The 18905-nt window shown below is 43.5% G+C and overlaps 1 protein-coding gene across 2 annotated transcripts in view; it reads right to left on the reverse strand.

The window, feature by feature from the left end:
* Positions 1 to 1065: 1065 nt before the first annotated feature.
* The window catches only part of tspan17 (tetraspanin 17), a 47975-nt gene continuing 30135 nt past the window's right edge, over positions 1066 to 18905 (reverse strand). Inside the window, exons 5-9 of one of the 2 annotated variants that reach the window (XR_010802190.1) lie at positions 16891 to 17016; positions 15627 to 15674; positions 9214 to 9330; positions 7615 to 7801; positions 1066 to 7524 (exon numbers count right to left, since the gene is read on the reverse strand). Coding sequence is in view for 1 of the 2 variants with exons in the window: in XM_066667839.1 (XP_066523936.1) it covers positions 7736 to 7801; positions 9214 to 9330; positions 15627 to 15674; positions 16891 to 17016 (357 nt within the window). In the remaining variant the exon portion in view is untranslated. Of the gene's footprint in view, positions 7802 to 9213; positions 9331 to 15626; positions 15675 to 16890; positions 17017 to 18905 lie in introns of both variants that reach the window. The other variant, XM_066667839.1, reaches the window with a different exon arrangement.

Consider the following 18905-nt stretch of genomic DNA (forward strand, 5'->3'; position numbering starts at 1 on the left):
ACTTCCCAAACCCTGCATTTGCACTTTGTATTCTGGGTTTGTACGCCAGGAAAGGGTTAACGCATATTCATGATACAGATATAACAACAGAGAGCTTTGCTCTAACCACATCAGCAGTGGTGTTTTCTCTGTGTGTGTGTGGGTTTCCTCCAGGTGCTCGGGTTTCCTCCCACAGTCCAAACCCACTAAGGCCTCTCTCTCTCTCTGTACATGTCTTTTTTTCCTCTTTGATTTTGTTTTTCTAATTTCTCTGTTTTTCCCCCTCAATCTTTTCCTCGTTTTTCGGTCATCTCTCTTTTTTTCTCTTTCTGTATTTTGCCTACTCTCTCTCTCTCTCTCTTGCTCATTTAAAAATAAAAAGAAACAATACAGATCACCCGGCGGAAACCTACACAGACACAGGGAGAAAACACCACACTCCTCACAGGCAGTGACCCGAGGAGGGACTCGAACCCAGGACGTTTTCCATTAAATTATGAGCACTGTTTAGTGGTCACAATTTGTGTCTATATTTCTATGATTTGTAAATCATTCTTGTTAAGAAGAGACTGCTGGAAAATTTCACACCACTTCAGCTCTTTCCTGTTCCTCGGGGATGAGCTGAAGAGGTTTGCCGTATCCAGGATTAAGCATCCAACAACACGGTTATGTGGCTGAATGCAATAAAACCGTCATGCAGTGTGTAGTACGCTTGTCTGGAAACATCCTCACTCATTTATCCAGGTTTCAACGTTTAATTTGCCATCTGTCGACACACAGAAAAGCCCGGTACGAATAAGAAGAGCACAGCTCCAGAGAGATAAACCCTCTCCGATAACAGATTTCTGTGCTGATTACCTCCTAATAAATCTTACGTTTGTTAGCACTCGAGTCCTGAACAGCGGGCTAATGATGCACTTCATTTAAAGCCCGTTGCCTGATAATCGTGTAGACGAAGGCATTCATTTAGTTCATGACTGTACTCCGAGATCAGAGCTGTGGAACCCAGGGAGGGAGCCAAGTCATTTACCCCCATAAACAACTCAAGAAAACCTGCCACAGCAGCGGAGAGCATACAAGGTCATAAATCATTTTATTTAATATGAAAAAAGAAGCATATTGTACAGTGTAACAGACCATGTCCCACAACTCTGTCCTGTTGAGAATGTCATTAAAACAGATGTTTTTCTCTTTTTTCTCTTTTTTTAATATAACAAAAACAAAAAAGAAATACAAATCGAACCTCATTGGAAAGCAGAGGCATCATTAGGAGAATTTCAACAATTATTTCAGTTCATATTTGTTTATTAATCGAGAGAGGGAGAGGACAGACAGGCAGATTGGATAGACACAAGTGGAAACAGCTAGAGAAATGCATAGAAGGGAAGAGCAAGAGAGAGAGAGAATATCCCTCTGAAATTTCTGAAGGCATGACTACATTAGATTAGTACAATCACAGACAGAGAGACTAAAGGTAAGGGCTTCTACTCTGAAGCGGATTCATTCAGAGCTGATAACTCAACCCTCCATTGCATGAGCATGCGTTTAGCTCACGGAACTAAGCCTGTGCTACTCTGACTACTGCTTTGGGCTAACGCTAATATCTACGCAACTGTTGATAAAAATTTTTAAATTGTACAGAGAAGTTAGCCTCCGGTTCGGTCGTCTGACCCAAATATCACTGAAGTACGGGAGTGGCTTTAAGAAATCTGCCCCAGTAAAGATAATACACTATCAAAACGTACTGTGTAGTATAAAAAACTGTAGCTAACTTTGCTAACACTGCTAACGTTTGCATTTCTTTCATTCTAGATGGCTCATGAACTGTTGTGATTAACTGCTATCATATTCCATAGCTCTTCATTCTGAAAATGAATCTGCAGAACACTGTATGTACGTGGAGGAAAGGGGAGGCAGGGTGTAACACTCAGAAATGAGAGCTAGGCTGCTACACAATGAGGTAGACTCCAAAACTTTCTTTCAGGACACTTTGAATTCATCAAAATTCATATTAAAGTTGAGGTGGGGTTTGACAGTTAAAAAAAAAAAAAGGTGTTTGATCAAAACCGCTAAATGTGGCTAAGGCCCAATTAGCATCACGGCAATTTACTGCAAACGTTTGCATAATGCTAATAGAACGCAATTAGTTGTAATGGCTTATTAGCCTCATTAGCAGCTGTGCTGTGAACTGTCCATGTAATAACTGAAAAATCAGGGTTGGGGAGATGTAAACAAAGATTGTAAAGGCTTTCAGCTTTCTTCTTCCAGCCACTGGAAAGTGACAAGTGTTATGGCAGACAAATATTCAGGGGTACAATGGTTTTACCCCCATGGTTTTTATTCGTCAGGTAAATAAAAACCACCCAAACATGTGTAGACCTTAATAAAATGGAACTCGTGCACAGAGATCAGTTTGGCTCTCAGAGTCACTCTTTAATAAAGACGTTAAGAGGGTTCTGTCTCTCGATGTTCTGCAGAATGATGACGTACACTTCCCTAAAGACGCTTTGGATTGAGGTCGTTAAACAAATACACATTAGAAAGCTTTTGTTCAGGGGAAAAGTAGTCCTTTAGAGTGGCCTCTATTGCTCATAAGAACCCTGTTTATCATCTTTATTTAAAGGCCTATTCACACTGAGTGCAACAACAAAACTCAGTACAAATGCGTAGGCAGCAAGTGTAAACAACACTGAAAATAAAAATGAGTCCAGTCCCAAAGTGCTTGTAGTTCTTTAAAAAGTCCCTCCCTCCTTCAAGATGCATCATCAGAAGGGGGTTTTCTAGCCTTTAATCTGTAAAATCTCTCTGGGGACACTATTGTAGGAGGTGATTAAGGGTTTTTTTTCAGTTGTCTACAACAGTCACATGGTTTTTATGACTGGAGTGGCCCTTTAAAGAATATACATTTCATCTACAATGAAAATGATCTCATTTTATACAGGCGTCTATTTTCATTTTCATTATTTTTAGACTCCCTCTACATCACAACCCACAGTTTAAATGGGGAATAAAGGCAAGTAAAACAGCATGGCTCAATCTAGGTGTATCCCTAGTACGTTCAGAAGGCTCCATCACTAAACTATTCCCTTGTTGAAGGCAGCACGTTTATCTGAAAGATTAAAAAAAAGAAAGAAAAAAACAAACACGTGTGTGAATAGGCCTTGAGAGCACATCCAGATCTCCACAGGTTTTAGAAGTGCTTTGGAAACACTTCAGAAACCCACAGATGTTCCCAAAGGCTCAGTGGAGCACTTTCCTGATTGACCCCGAACACACAATGCACTTCAATAAGAACAGAAGTAAACACTTTCACGTGGAATGTCTGACATAAACACTAGCACAGGTTTATGACACGTCTGATGTGCTATTCCTAAAGAAACAGACTTCAAGCTCGGATTTTATTCACATTAATTCGCTGTAAGATTAACCCTGCGTGCTCTGGACGGCGAATCGCCTCGGAAGAGGGCGTGAAATAACAGGTCATACATTCATGAAGCGCACGTTTTCCGCGAGGGAATGATAAAACGTCAGTAAGAACGAGACATAAGAGAAATAGAGCAAGGCCACTGCATTATGGGAGAGAGAACAGACAATGTGATAAAAGCAGTCAATTTAAATGCATAAAAGGAAAACAAAAATAATACAAAAGAGGAATAAGCGCAGTCTTAAAATAGCGTGTAGGCTAATCTGTCTCTTTGTCTGCATAAAATGCCCCTGCTTCTGCTATCGGAAAGGCTGAGTGAACCTCTGTTGACGCTACGGAGCGAGAGTTTCCAACACAAAAGCCAGTGAATGTCTATCTACAGCCAGTGCTTTAACTGGGGGCTGGGCGTGATCAGCACCAGTCCATATCTGTGTCCTACAACTGACAAGCGTGCGGTGATTTTTACGACATGAATAACGTCAGTCAGATCTGAATGTTGATGCAGAGGCTTGTTTGGAGATATTTCACTGTGTTCATTTACACCACAGGGGATGAGTGTGTTGAACTCTTCTTGACCCAGTGTTATTTTCTTTGGCCTTTTTCCACTGCACTTTCAAGAACTGACCAAAATAAGAAGTATTAATGTATTTATTCATTCATTCGTCTGTATCTGTGCATCCTTTTCAGGATTGTGGTTGGTCCAGAGGCGCACACTACGCACAGCTGTCCATCCCAGGGCATCACACACTCACCCAGTCACACTCACACATTCATACCGGTGGACAGCTTCACACAGAGCCACTGTGCACAAACAAGCATCATCCAAACCCTAAGTTGGAATGGGCACAGTGAGGCCATTAATGGGCTGCTAAATGCTAACCACCTTAGCATTAGTGACACAACTAGGTCAGTCATCACAAATACATATCAGTCTGGTCAACACTGTGGTCTACACAGGGTCAGGTTACAGGAATTGGTGAGTTGCACTGTGTCAGAAACTGTGCCTTATTCACTATAAAGTGCACTAATACTGGTTTCCACTATTGTGTATTAGTGTCTAAAACATAGTGGACAGTTTTCAGTGCATTCAAACAATCCCACAATGCACTGCAAAAACAGTGTACAACACATTAACACTAGTGGATCCATTATGAGGTAGTGTCCGAAATCATTCACTACACTATTGAATTCAGTTCCCTACAATAGTGTGCTGTATAGTGAGTAGTGTAGGTAATAGTGATTAAGGAGCCATTTCCGACACAGCGTTGGTCGTCATCTGGAAGACGTAGGAGAGCTGGAGCTCCTGACAGACAGCGCTCAAGCTCAGACAGAATCTACTCAGTACTGACTCCAAAATAAAACTTCAATGCGCTTGGAGGAGAACACTATTTGCCTAACTCTGTTATCTATGAAGTGCTGAGTGATTGGGAGGGCCACTCAAGCCACACAAAGAGATGGAGGACAACTGCGTTCTCTTGGATTCTGGACATTGATGGTGGAGGTATCACTGGGGATTGTAGTTAATCATTCCCCAAAGATATGAAACTAGACTGGTGACTAGCAGGAAACGCACAGGTCCAGTTTTCTAGTGCAGTGGAAAAATGGCGTGTTGGTTTTCCTTTTAAAAAACAGAAGCAGCCATAAAAGTTCACGATCAGCGCACCCCCAGTTTGAACAAATCAGAAACAGAAAAAGATTAACATGCATGATATTCAGCTCACACAGACATGCAGAAACCCCTCTACACATCGACATGTTCTACATCCACAACGTTATCCCCTGCAAAACGCCCACCAATGCTCAACAGAGAACACTCTGTCAGATAATCCTGAGAACACACACAGGTCCTGTGTCGTAGATGGGAGCAATCCACCACAGCAGAGACACATACGGCAGAAGTACAGGGACACCGTGCTTTCCTTTGAAATTCACTGATACTTGGATTCACTCATCAGAGACAATTGCTGTACCACTGCTTCACAATGTCTTCCTCAGTAAGAAGAACAGGATGTGAATAATGTCGACTAAACTACTGTTGAAAGCACATATATCAACTGCAACTTTTGGCTACAGTTAGATGCAACTTGTGGCCTTTGGCTTGGCTGTAGTACGGAACTTTACTACACTATATGTCCAGACGTGTAGACCCTAATCCAGTTCAGGGTCGCGGTGGGTCCTTAGCCCACCCGGAATCATTGGGCTCAACACACCCTGGAGGGGGCGCCAGTCCATCACAGGGCTGTGAAGCAGTGGAACTGTATTCTCTGGAGCCATGGAGCACCATGCGGTATTATGATGATGAACTGGAGTATTAGTGGTTGAATGTAACCAAATCTAGTGTAAAGCCCTACCAAAAAGTGTTGGGGGTTCTCACTTCACTTCGAAAAAGGCACCGGGCAAGAAGGTGCATACAATTCACAAAAAGGCCGATGTGCAGTAATGATTCAATGTATGTTTGGGGAAAGCAGGGTGTCCCCAAACTTTTGAGGGCAAGCCTGGCCATACAAAACCCACATAAAACGAGTGTGTGAATGGGTGATAAGTGGCTCACTTCCAGAAGACCGGGTAAGTTGTAGTGTGAGCGATTGTGCATCACAACCCACACCCAAACAGCAAAATACGGAAAACGAAGTCAAAGCCCATGACCTTTTAAAATCTTCAATATAAAAGTCCGATTCACACTTGTCCGATGGTTTTACGCTTTTTCAGAGTTGTGGTGTGATCAGTGTAAAGTCCACACACCTGACATTCTTCATCACTGTAATGGTTCCAGCTGTCTACAGAGCGTAGGGGATCCCTACTACATTAATATTGTGCTGTATAGGTTGGGAATGCAGCAAGCGTCCATAAACGAATTTGGACACACACTCACCAGCCGCACAAGAAGCCACATGAGCTTAGGCTAGAGTTAGTGTACAAGTGCAGAGGAGAAGGAAAAAGTAAAACAGCTAGACATCAACCTGCAGTTACTAGTGCTTTGCTGCATGATGAGCACCATTAGTGTCGCCATTTCTCACTGCACTGTGACCATTATTAACAACGTAGTGACCCTCTTTCCCAGTAAACAAGCCTCCTAAATTTGGTCCATATTTCACTGATGTCCAGTGCTCACTACAAATTACAAGTGCACCATGGGAGTCTCCGCTCCCCTCAAAATAAATGTGTAATTCGACTTTATGATCTGAAGTTAACCATCGTTTTCCTAATGAACCTGTTGTAGAATGATGTGCTGCTGATGGAGGAGTGTGAACCGGGCTTAACTCGTCCTCTATGGTCACTTCTTCTGCCTTATATCATGAAAGCACTAAGGCAGAAAGCGTGAGCTGCTTCTAAATCAGAGCTTTCACGCTCAGGTGCTAGGCCAGTATGGTTGCAGGTGTGCGTGTGTGTATGCGTGAATCCGCACGTGTGTGTGGCAGGCCACAGTAAGGACAAACATGGATCTCTAGTCATGTCAGTGGACTCTTGATTTGGGTTCTGTCTTTATTTCTCTGAGTTAGTGTCGGATTCTGTTAATCTTTTAGTTAAAGCAGCTATATTTTTTAAACGTAACAGGATTCGCGTAATGTTTCCGACAACGTTATAGCATATCACTACTATATGTCTAGCCAAAACGTAAAGATATTGCATACAAAAAGATAGTTATAGATATATATATGTATATATATTTCTGAAGCAAGACTTGGACAGCATGTGTTAATCAATTAAGAAAAACCTCTGCTTGCTGTAGAGGAAAATAATAATAATAATTAAAAAACATACAGCTGTACAATCACACAAAGGTCCACTTGCGCCATCTCCCCAAGTGTAGTGGTAGGACTCTCAAAAATAAATGCATCGTGTCAGTTTTCAAGTACAAAGACTGCAGCCCAGTCACGGTCCGTTGTCAGTGGTCCCCCTCCAAATGACGTGCATTGCAGTAAGGCTTGACATAGCTCCATTCTTTCTTACCCTCTGAGCCTTTAAAGTCTTGAGTGAGCGTTAACAGTCTCCTGCAGGTGCACAGGACCAGGACGGTTCTCCACAGGTTGATGGAAGGAGGGTAAGTGGTCATTTAAGAGTGGTCAATGTGGATGATATAGAGGTTCCACCTCCGCTGACATTCATTTCCACAAGGAGCTCTTAATAAGAGCTTGCATTAAAAAAAAAACAAAAAAAATTGTGAGAGTGAGAGATAGAGAGAGAGTCTTTTCCTTGTAACATCAGCTTACGTGAAGCTCCAGAGCACAGATGTGGGAGGGGTTTCCTCTGTGGGGGTGTGTAAACAGTGCTCCTTCATGTCACAAAGGTCATCCGTAGAGGTCCGCTTCACCTCTCCGGGTCAGCCACGGGTCACCAGTTGGCTTTGACTGCTTTGATGTCACTTACAAGGTTCTGAGCCAGACAGATGCCGAAGATCTACACGGAAAACAGAGGTGATACAGTCAGGGAAAGTGTTAAATCTGCACATATTAATTAAGTCACAGGCAGAACCCTGTAAACCCGTCTCTCCAAACAAGCCCCTTTATCATTGGGGAATCATTGGGGCGCAAGGTGGGAACACGCCCTGGAGGGGGCGCCAGTCCTTCACAAGGCAACACACACATTCACACCTACGGACACTTTTGAGTCTCCAATCCACCTACCAACGTGTGTTTTTTGGAGTGTAGGAGGAAACCGGTGTGGTGTAGTGTGTCTGAGCTGGGAGTCGAACCCTAGTTGAATTGTAGCTTTTGTTGTACACCGTTTCCAGACACCTGCTCATCCAACATTTGTTCTGAAATGTAAGGAAGTAGAGGGGAGCAGACGTAAAGGCTTCTACTGCTCTGAGCAGGAGACAAACCAAGTTTTGGAAAATTTCAGTGAGGGAATGATGGCATTCAGCCATGTGAACACTAGTGAGGTCTGGAACTGATGTTGGGTGATGTGATGTTGCTCCACAGCCCAGTGCTGGGGGGGGTGGGGGGGGGGGGGGGTTGGTACCTCTCTAGCTGACACTGGTCACCTGGTGTAGGGATCATGTGCAGAAAGTTTATGGTGGTATAATCAAGAGTGGTAAAATGGTGGAGAATCTGAAGCAAGAAATGGTGTATTGTGCTTTATAATGCTTTCAATCTGCTGTAAAACAATGATAGTATTTGAGATGTTTAAAGCTTAAAGTGTGTGTGGCTCCTATCAGCTGCACTGTGAGCAGTTCTGACTGAGTACGTAGGTTTCTCTACATGTTGCCTTGTGTTACTGATGGAAATACAGGTATCTAACCACTAGGTGGCAGACTAAGAAATCACACACCATGCAGTGGAACAGTGATCTGCGGTATCTTCTGTCCAGCACAGTCTGGCGTTTATCCTGCTGCAAACACCTCTGATCACACCAAGCAGCTCAGCACTGAGCGTCGTCTGAGCATGGGCGTGTGTTTGAGCAGGAAAACACAAAGCCATGAAGGACATGGTTAACTCTAGGTCCAGAGGTTCAGAGTCTGTGCACTGAGATGAGGGCCACACAGCCTGGGAGTGTGAGGGGGGCACATCAGACGTGAAAGCAACTACAGTTGGCATTTTTCTTGGCCTTCCATCTCCTCTAATCACAAGCGAAATGCTGCCAATGTGGGAATAACGTGCAAGCATAACAGATCTGCACAGTTCGCACCCAACAGAGAGCAAGGGCAATCACACTCTATCAGACTCCCTGCTCCGGATGGATGAAGCATCACCGGAGATCGAACCAGTGATCTCCAAGTGACAGGGCTGCATCATCAGATTGAGAAAATAGTCACACAGTATCAGCCCCGGTGGCTCATTTGCATTCGTGTCATACTCACGAAACCTCACCTGTAGTAGTGCAATACCCACGAAGATGCCAGCGACGACAATCAGATTTTCCTGAAGCCACTTCTCAAACTGCCCCACACAGCCCTTAGTGTGGATATATTCCTGCTGAGCCAGCTCCTGAAGGAAAACAAATGACACACATTAAAGGTGCAATCCACTGTTTGCACATGGAACTGATGGACTGTCTTTTTTCATCTCATTCTCCTTTCCTGCCCATATCAGGGTGAGCAAAGAAACTCAGGTGTCTCTGTCCTCCGCAACTTACTCTAGCTCCTCTAGGGGGTGTCCACAGGCATTCCCAGGCCAGCTCTGAGATACGATCTCTCCAGCTGAGCCCTGGGCCTACCTTGGGGGCTCCTCCTAGTGGGGTGTGTATGGAATACCTCCAAAAAGTATCCAGAGAGCAGCCTTTTCTTTTTTAATACAATACAAAGTCACATTTTCAGTTTTTCAGATCACAAATATGTGAGAAACAGACTTAAAGTAACACTAGGTGGTATTTTTAACTAAACATTACAGCTTCAAATTCATTGTGATGCTCCCATTGAGCTGTAACAGGGAGAACAGAGACTCTGTCATTGCTACACCAGGCTTAGCACTGCAGAAACTGCACTATGTAACTTTAGGTGAAGGGTAGGAAAGCACCACCCCTCCACCCCTTTGTTTTCAGGGCGATGTAGCTGTAGGGGGAGCCGAGAAGCAAAAGTACCAAAATAACAACCTGACTTAGTGTTGCTTTAAAGCGAAAAACAGTTTAAACTGATGCTTGGATATAACATTCATTCATTCATTGTGTGTAAGTGCTTATCCAGTTCAGGGTCACGGTGGGTCCAGAGCCTACCTGGAATAATTGGGCGCAAGGTGGGAATACACCCTGGAGGGGGCGCCAGTCCTTCACAGGGCAACACAGGCACACACACACATTCACTCATACACTCACACCTACGGACACTTTTGAGTCTCCAATCCACCTCCAAACGTGTGTTTTTAGACTGTGGGAGGAAACCGGAGCACCCGGAGGAAACCCACGCAGACACAGAGAGAACACACCACACTCCTCACAGACAGTCACCCGGAGGAAACCCACGCAGACACAGAGAGAACACACCACACTCCTCACAGACAGTCACCCGGAGGAAACCCACGCAGACACAGGGAGAACACACCAACTCCTCACAGACAGTCACCCAGAGGAAACCCACGCAGACACAGGGAGAACACACCACACTCCTCACAGACAGTCACCCGGAGGAAACCCACGCAGACACAGGGAGAACACACCACAGTCCTCACAGACATTCACCCAGAGGAAACCCATGCAGACACATAGAGAACACACCACACTCCTCACAGACAGTCACCGGGAGGAAACCCACGCAGACACAGGGAGAACACACCAACTCCTCACAGACATTCACCCAGAGGAAACCCATGCAGACACATAGAGAACACACCACACTCCTCACAGACAGTCACCCGGAGGAAACCCACGCAGACACAGGAAGAACACACCACACTCCTCAGACAGTCACCGGGAGGAAACCCACGCAGACACAGGAAGAACATACCACACTCCTCACAGACAGTCACCCGGAGGAAACCCACACAGACACAGGAAGAACACACCACACTCCTCACAGACAGTCACCGGGAGGAAACCCACGCAGACACAGGAAGAACATACCAACTCCTCACAGACAGTCACCCGGAGGAAACCCACGCAGACACAGGGAGAACACACCACACTCCTCACAGACAGTCACATGGAGTGGGACTCGAATCCACAACCTCCAGGTCCCTGGAGCTGTATGACTGCGACACTACCTGCTGCACCACCGTGCCGCCCTTGAATATAAAAGAGATCCTTTAATACAGCTATTTAATCATGACTGCCACTATGTAAGGGACCCGCTCCATGGAGCACAACTAGTTCATTCGGGGAGTAGCATGCAACGTGATCCTTCATCTCATGTAAGCTGCACTTTATAGATTAATAAGATATTTTTTAAAAAATACATACATTTAACATAAATGTAGTTATTTAAGTCTAGAATTTGGCTGTGAAAAAAGCGGATTAAATAAATAGACAACAGTAACGCAGAAGGCCAGGGACAGAGAGTGTGCGCGGGTGTTCTCTGTGATCTCCGGCCGGACGCTGAGCACCAAGGCGGCTCCTGCTGGTAAATCCGAACAAGAACGAACAGCTTCTCTGGCTCAGTGTGAGATTGCACCAGAGAGACAAGATGATTACAGGTTTTACCCAACCGCCCTCACAAGGGCACTGCGCTCTGCCTCAATCTCTCCCCCCACCCTTACCATCACTCTCACCCCTCTCACTCTCTTCTTTCACTCTCTGTATCACTGCTATGTTTACAGCACACACAAACACAACGTATACAGATCGGTTTTGAGCCACTGAGCTGCTTGTAAAAAGGCAGACCACTGATCTTTAGCGTACAGAATATCATATTGTGTACCCTTCCATTTTTTTTAGCAACCCACAGAGGGGTCATGCCCCCAGTTAAAGATCCGCGGTTCTACACCACCGATACTTTCAATTCGCTCTTCTAATTGTTTCTTTCTTTCTTTCTTTCCTTCTTTCTTCACTTCCTTCCTCCATTCCCTCCCTCCTTTCACCCATTTTAAATGTAGTTTATCTTCTGTATCCTGCTCAGGGTGGTGGTTTCTGGAGCCTTTCCCAAGGATTTACTGGGTACGAGGCAGGCACACACCCCGGACAGGGCGCCAGGCCGTCACTTGTTTGGGAAATTCTTTAAATTCTCCGCATTTATTTATTTCTTTTATTCTTTTCTCTTCTTGCGAATCCATAATAAATGTCAAATTTTGTTTTATACGTTCTTCCTTTAAGGGGTTAAATACAAGCTTGAGCAACAGGGAATTGATTTTAAATTGTAAGTCTGTTAACATGTTCACGCTTACGTCAGTTCTCAGTTCTTTTTTCACAGATAAACCGAGGCGGGGCCGTTGGAGTGGTTTTGTCGTTTTAAATTCCCTTCTCTTCTCTTTCCTGAACATTAGAGCAGTGTTTGTTTTTCACTCAACGTGTGCTGCCTGGGAGAGTGTGTGTGTTTGCCTAATTTGGACAAAACTGAAGATTATTGATATGATTATTAACGGTGATTATTAATTAACGGTAATTAGTATGGCGGCACTCTCTTCAGACTGGTCCAGCTGTGTGAACATCTGTCTTTCTCCATGTCTCTCAGAGCACAACAGCAGTGTGCTCCCTCAGCGCTGCGTCTGATTCGGTTCCTGGAATACCAATAAATCACAGCTGTTTTTTTTTTTGTTTTTTTTAAACACCATTTAAAAAGCTGTTGCTTTAAACCGTGTGAATAATTCATGAGGGGTGGACCAATCTGACCACAGGATTTGTAGAATTATAGTGATTCAGTAGATGAATATATGTATAGATAAATTCATAGGCAGATTCGTAAACTGATTTTGACCGACTGAAACGGAAACCTGAGAAATCAAAGAGAGCACTGAAGGTATAAAAGCACACATTTGAGCCTCTGTTCCTCTACAGAAAGCCACCGCCCAGCTCCGTCTCAACCTCAAGCTCAGTCTCAACCTCAACCTATTGTCTCTTTGTGACAAAGACCTGCTGAGCCGAGCCCCAGGAGCAGCAGGAAGCCAGGTGGATGCAGAAACAAGCCCACGAACAGAGAGGGAAGTGACTGTTTAGGCGACGGATATCCCCCTGGGGGCCTAATTCCAATCAGGTCTCTTTTCTGTTTCCAACTTCCTCTCCACACCCTTCCTGCGCTTCAGTCATGCAGAGACACTCAGGAAAACACTGAAACACCAATGTGATATGGGATGAGAAAGTATGCAGAGCAACAGAACTATAACGAGCTCCTGTGTGGTCAGTGGTGCTGAGTGCAGAAACAAGAGAGGTGTTCCTAATCCAGTGACCGTTCTGCGTACACTGATATTTGATTATTGTCGAGCCCTAGTTACCACCCTTCGTTTCAGAAGAAAATGTGGGGCAAGTGGGATCTACAATGTCCGGCCATGCAGTGTAGCTTTTAATAACTTCCCTTAAGAATACAGAAGAGTATAGTGAATTCCTAAACAAGCGCGTGGACACACACACACATACACACACAGTGTCCATGGTAACTGGACGGGCACAGTGCCCTTACTCTTCCCCTGGAGAGGCCGTGTGTTACCACACCCACGCAGAGAGCAGAGAACTGGGCCTGGCATAACACGCTGACTCCCAATTACAGCTCAGTGCTTTCCCCGGCTAAAACGGGACGCTAATTAGCACTGTTAAAAGCTCAAACTGTTATTAGAGGCCCGCGCTCCCCCAGCTCAAACGTTCAATTATTGCACTCAACCCTTCGTGGCTCTCCACCGAGGGTGGGGTCAGCATGCTCTTTCACACTGTGTATCCCTTTTAGATCTTAAAGCATAACCTTTAACTCCGGTAACACACACACACACATATACACTTTTATATGATTTTATCAAAACCACATCATATAAAATGAGCCCACCGACCCACACACTGTGAAACAAGATCACCCAGGCTTTTTTTGTGGGCTGCTTTAGTCTAAAAATTAGTTGTGCGGAATCTTATATTGAGTCCAGAGACTTTAGGATTGCCCCGCCCCTTTGTCTGAGTCTCTCCAATCAGAGCACAGAACCTGTGTTTATTTGAGAGGACAAAGATGAGCTTAAAAGGAACAAAATCTCATGAATGAGCGCAGAGACAAAAGGGCACTGAACGAGGCTGTTTAGACAGGAGGAGGATGCTGCTGTGGGGATGGATCTTTGTGGTATTTTGACCACAGCAAGTCAGAGACGTTTCATTAAGACCCCAGAACTATGTTGACTTATGGAAAAAGAGGTGGTATTTGCGCCACAAAAGTTTAAAGAGCCTCTATTAGGTAAAAGTGAGCGTGCTGAAATATGAAAAACTGAAATCAAATGTATTTTATATTTGCAAAATAAAGCAACTCATTTGAATTTCCACCCATTCTTGTCAAAGATCTAAGCAGTGTTTCAGCTCAGACTGCTTTGAGAATGAGGCCTGGCTCAGGAAAGCCAATAAAGCACAGAGATCAATTACATGGATCAGCCTTAATGGCACCGTAATGAAAACAGCCTGTTTACATCTGAGAGAGAAAAAGCAGTGGCCATGCAAATGTGAGTAACGATCATAACGATCTTCCCAATATCTGTTATTCATTCATTCATTCATTCATCTGTAAGCGCTTAACCAGTTCAGGGTCGCGCTGGAGCCAACCCAGAATCATTGGGCGCAGGCGGTAACACCCTGAAGGGGGCGCCAGTCCTTTACAGGGCGACACACACTCCTCACAGACAGTCACCTGGAGCAGGACTCAAACCCACAACCTTCAGGTTCCTGTAGCTGTGTGACTGCGACACCACCTGCTGCGCCACTGTGCCGCCCAATATCTGATGTTTTGGTAAAAAAGCGTGTAATTGGCAGAACTTATCTGTAAGTTTTTATTCACTGTTTGATTTACCACAGAATCTCACAACTTGAGCTTTTTAGTTTTGTAGCACTTTCTCGACTGGCTAAATGCCTCCAGCTGCTGTTTCTCAGCCATGGCTCAGCCAATGATGAAGAGAGAATCAGCTCCTGAGCCATTTTAGACCAAGACCCGTTTTTTCCCCAATTTACAGAGCTAGGGCTGTGTACAAACAACTGACCATTTTCTTGTGTGCAATCAACCTGGAGGGCAGCAAATGGTGAGGAATTATTCATTAAAAAAAGTGTTTTAGATTCAGAGATTCAAGATTAGATTTTTTACAAGATTCAGATGTTGTTTCCTCACCATTTTCTGCTCTCCAGGTTGTTTGCACACTGAAAACAGGTCTGATGTGTTTACAAATTCCTAGTCTCAGTAAACGAGTAAAAAAACAAGTGTCTCAGGTATGCTATACGAGGTTTTCTCTCTCTGCAGAAAAACGGTATCTAGAGTTGTTTAGACATAGAATAGACCTAGAAATGTTGTAAATCATGAACCAAGGTGAGAAAACTGCTCTATTCCCTCTCCATATTGACATACGTTTGCGGTTTCAGATTACCCAAGGTGGAACTGACTCTAAATTCAGGAGAGCGCAAACTCCATGAAAGTAAACACAGACGGAAAGTGCTACAAAACTAAACAACACGAGTTACAAATGAGTTCCTGTGGTAATTCAAACAGTGAATAGGAACATCAGCTATGTACAAACTACAGTCATTTTTTTTTCCTCCTCAAACTAACCGTTCCACTTCTGAATGTAAACAAACCAGAGAGAACAGCAGTTCCCCAGCTGAATTTCACTATGTTTGGTAAATACATAAATTATGATTTTAGGATATCCCCAGTAACAAATTCAGTAAACTCAGACATGAATGCAGTACTCACCCCTAAAAGCCGCACATCGTAGCCACACTGGGTATTCAGGACGTCCCCCTGGAGTGGAAAAGAAGAGAATTAAAACGTTAAATTCAATGGTACAGTACAGGGTAGGGTATAGAACCACCTGTTGGTGCTAGTTATCTGATGCGCAGACATTAAGATAAGAACAGTAGATACTCTAAACAGTGGTTTATATATTAATAACAATATTAATAATAATAAAAAGGCAAAAAGTACTAAATTAAGAAAGAAAAAAACACAAAGTGTACACTTAATTTCTGATTATGTGATTATTAAAGATCCTTCCATGGTTAGATTAGTATTATTATTTTTTTTTTTGCAGGGAAAAATGTATTCATTTCAGGGAAAACGCTGGAAGCAAATAAAATGATCGGTGTACTACAAAGAAATAGAAAAAGAAATCTCATAATAACCCAATGACAATGAGAAGTATTAGAGACGCGGCCTGAAGCAAAGTTCCTTCCCTTGTTCAAACACTGTTTCTGTGCACTGAGGTTATTTAAAAGACCTTGTTGGTATGGAAACATAATATAGGAACCAGCAGTACTGAGTTAATAGTGGACGTAAAAGGACTTTGCTCATTAACATTGCAATCTGTATGTCTGATATATGTCATTAACTGCAAATGGCCAGTGCCCCCACAGGATAAAGATATGTATTATTATTATTCACTACACGGTTTGTTGTCTATATGGTCATAGGTTGGCAGACATTCCTTATAAATGACTGAATTTGCATATTTTAAGAAACACAAACTGGACACAGACATTCACAGGCTTTCTGCACTCTCCACAAAATAGCCCTTCACCAGGCCCAATGCCATGTGTGGACTGGAGGGGTATATATTCGGTCACCGTTGTTTTGTGGTCTGAATGAGCTCCATCCAATATCTTTGGGATGTGTTGGATCCAAATCTCATCGTCCAACACCATTACCTGGCCTCACTAATGAACCTGTGTCTGAATGCAATCAAATCATCGGCGGCAATGTTCCAACAAGTAGTATACATGCTTCCTAGAAGAGTAGATGGCTTTACTGCAGCAAGGGTGGATTAAATTCACTGTTAAAGGATTTCGTTTCAGAAAACATTCTGGATGAGCCGGTGTCCACAAAATTGTAGCTGTGTTGCGTAAAGACACAACTAATTAAAAAAATAAATAAAAAAAGGTTGAAGATTAAAACCAACCAAGAACCCAGTAAACAAAAAGCAAACAAACAAACAAGAGCTTGTTTTCTGTGTTTTTCTTACAGCAGGGTCTTTGAGGCAGCAGGAGAAAGGCACTCCGCAGCGCTCTCGGCTGGGGTTCTGATCTGTGCAGTTAAAGTAGATGTTCAGGTTCCAGTCGTTGGGTCCATGAGCTCCACAGCACAACCACTATGACACAGAAACACACAATCATCATCATCATCATCATTTACAGAAGTATTGTCTTCAAAGAATAACCTCCACACAATACTACCACCGTAATCATCATCATCACAATCATCACAATCATCATAAAGCGAGTGCTAGTTAAATCTTTTTGGAGCTGTCCTTTCATCAAGGCACAGTCCAGACGGGGTCCATCCAATCAGATCTGAGTACATTACTCATTTTAACATTCACATTCTTAGCACTTGGCAGATGCGCTGATCCACCTTACAATTATAATCATATCCCTGAGGCAACTGTAGTGTTAGGGATCTCGCACAAAGACGCTAGCTAGTGTATTGTGGAGGTGTTTACCAGAGCTGGAAATCAAACCCCTGTCATGAGAAAGGCAAGGACACCCATTACACCACACCACACCAAAAACATGAACATTTTTCAATGATCTTTATATTGTAGTGCATTCATCCATTCAACCATTTTCTGTAACTGTACACTCACACCTGTGGACGCTTTCTCACAGCCAATTCACATGCCAACGAGTGTGCGTTTGGACTGCGGGAGGAAACCTGAGCACTTGGAGGAAACCCATGCAGATACAGGGAGAACACACCAAACTCCTCACAGCCTGTGTCTGTGATACTATTATTATTATTTAGCGATTATAATCTATTATTAGCTTTCTACTAATCCCCTTTAATTATTATAAATATTATAAATTGTCCAATAACCACATCGAATATAATATTCACAGTACATTTGAGCGCTTACTGTTTAAGGAGCAGATGTCGCACTTGAAACCACAAATGCACACACAGCTCCAACACATTACACAGTTTTCTGTCAAAGAGCTTAGTGTCAAATGTTTCAGCACTTTATTGAATTAGAAAGAAGTGTCATGTGTTGAGGAGCTGCCAGGGCCTTGGCGAATCTGTCTGGAGTGAAGTTAAAGTGCTAGACATGGAGAGGGTGAAGGAGGGTATTTTCAGAGAGCTTACGTTACAGCCTCAAAACGAAATTGCATCACAGCGATGTGAGAGAAACCTTCCCACTACTGAAATACCTGGGAAAGGATAATGTAGGTAACAACAAAGAAAAAAAATAACTATAAAATTAATCTTCACGTCATATGTCCAAACATTTAATCTTAAATATGTGTGTGCTCCCGACACATACGCTGTCAACATTCTTACATACTCATTACGCTGCCTGCTGACATACCTGAATCTGACTGAACCATTCCACAGCTGCAAGGGCAATCCCATGATGCAACGCAAGCACAACTCCCATCTATCATTCTTCTCGCAGAGCAAAATTAATTAAAATCGTGTTAAAACGGGAAGACAAGAATCCATCACGCTGAAACGCTGAGGCAAGTAAACGTCGGTTGCATGTAGTGGGTGAGAACAAGCCATGACCCAATCACTCTTTAACAAGTGTGACACTGTAATCTGCCTCATGAGGACGGACGACTGTTAGAATGCTGTCGACTTACACAGAGTCAGTGCCTACCTAGGCAGCTCACTAGGATTTGGGACAGACCTTTAGTTACAGCATTATTACAGCTTAACACACTCAGGAGAACATTACCTGCCAAATTTGCTACATCAGCTAACAGACATTTGCCCAAGTAACAGGACGAAAGAGGACCATCCAATTCAATAACGTTTACCAAATTTGGTGATCTTCTTTTGAGGACCATTGTAAAATTGGAGGTGTCTTATTCCGTCATCTACATCAACCTTGAAATGATCCCTATTTAGAGCAGAAGCTACTTTCTCAGCTCTCACAGTGGTTATGACCCACAGGATATCAACACAATCAAGTTACTGTTGTTAAAAATGTGATTTGCTTGGTTGCAAAAAGTCATCACTGTAAAAAATATGACCATGTTT

The sequence above is a fragment of the Hoplias malabaricus genome, chromosome 4, assembly GCF_029633855.1.
Source record: "Hoplias malabaricus isolate fHopMal1 chromosome 4, fHopMal1.hap1, whole genome shotgun sequence".
Taxonomy (NCBI): Eukaryota; Metazoa; Chordata; class Actinopteri; order Characiformes; family Erythrinidae; genus Hoplias; species Hoplias malabaricus.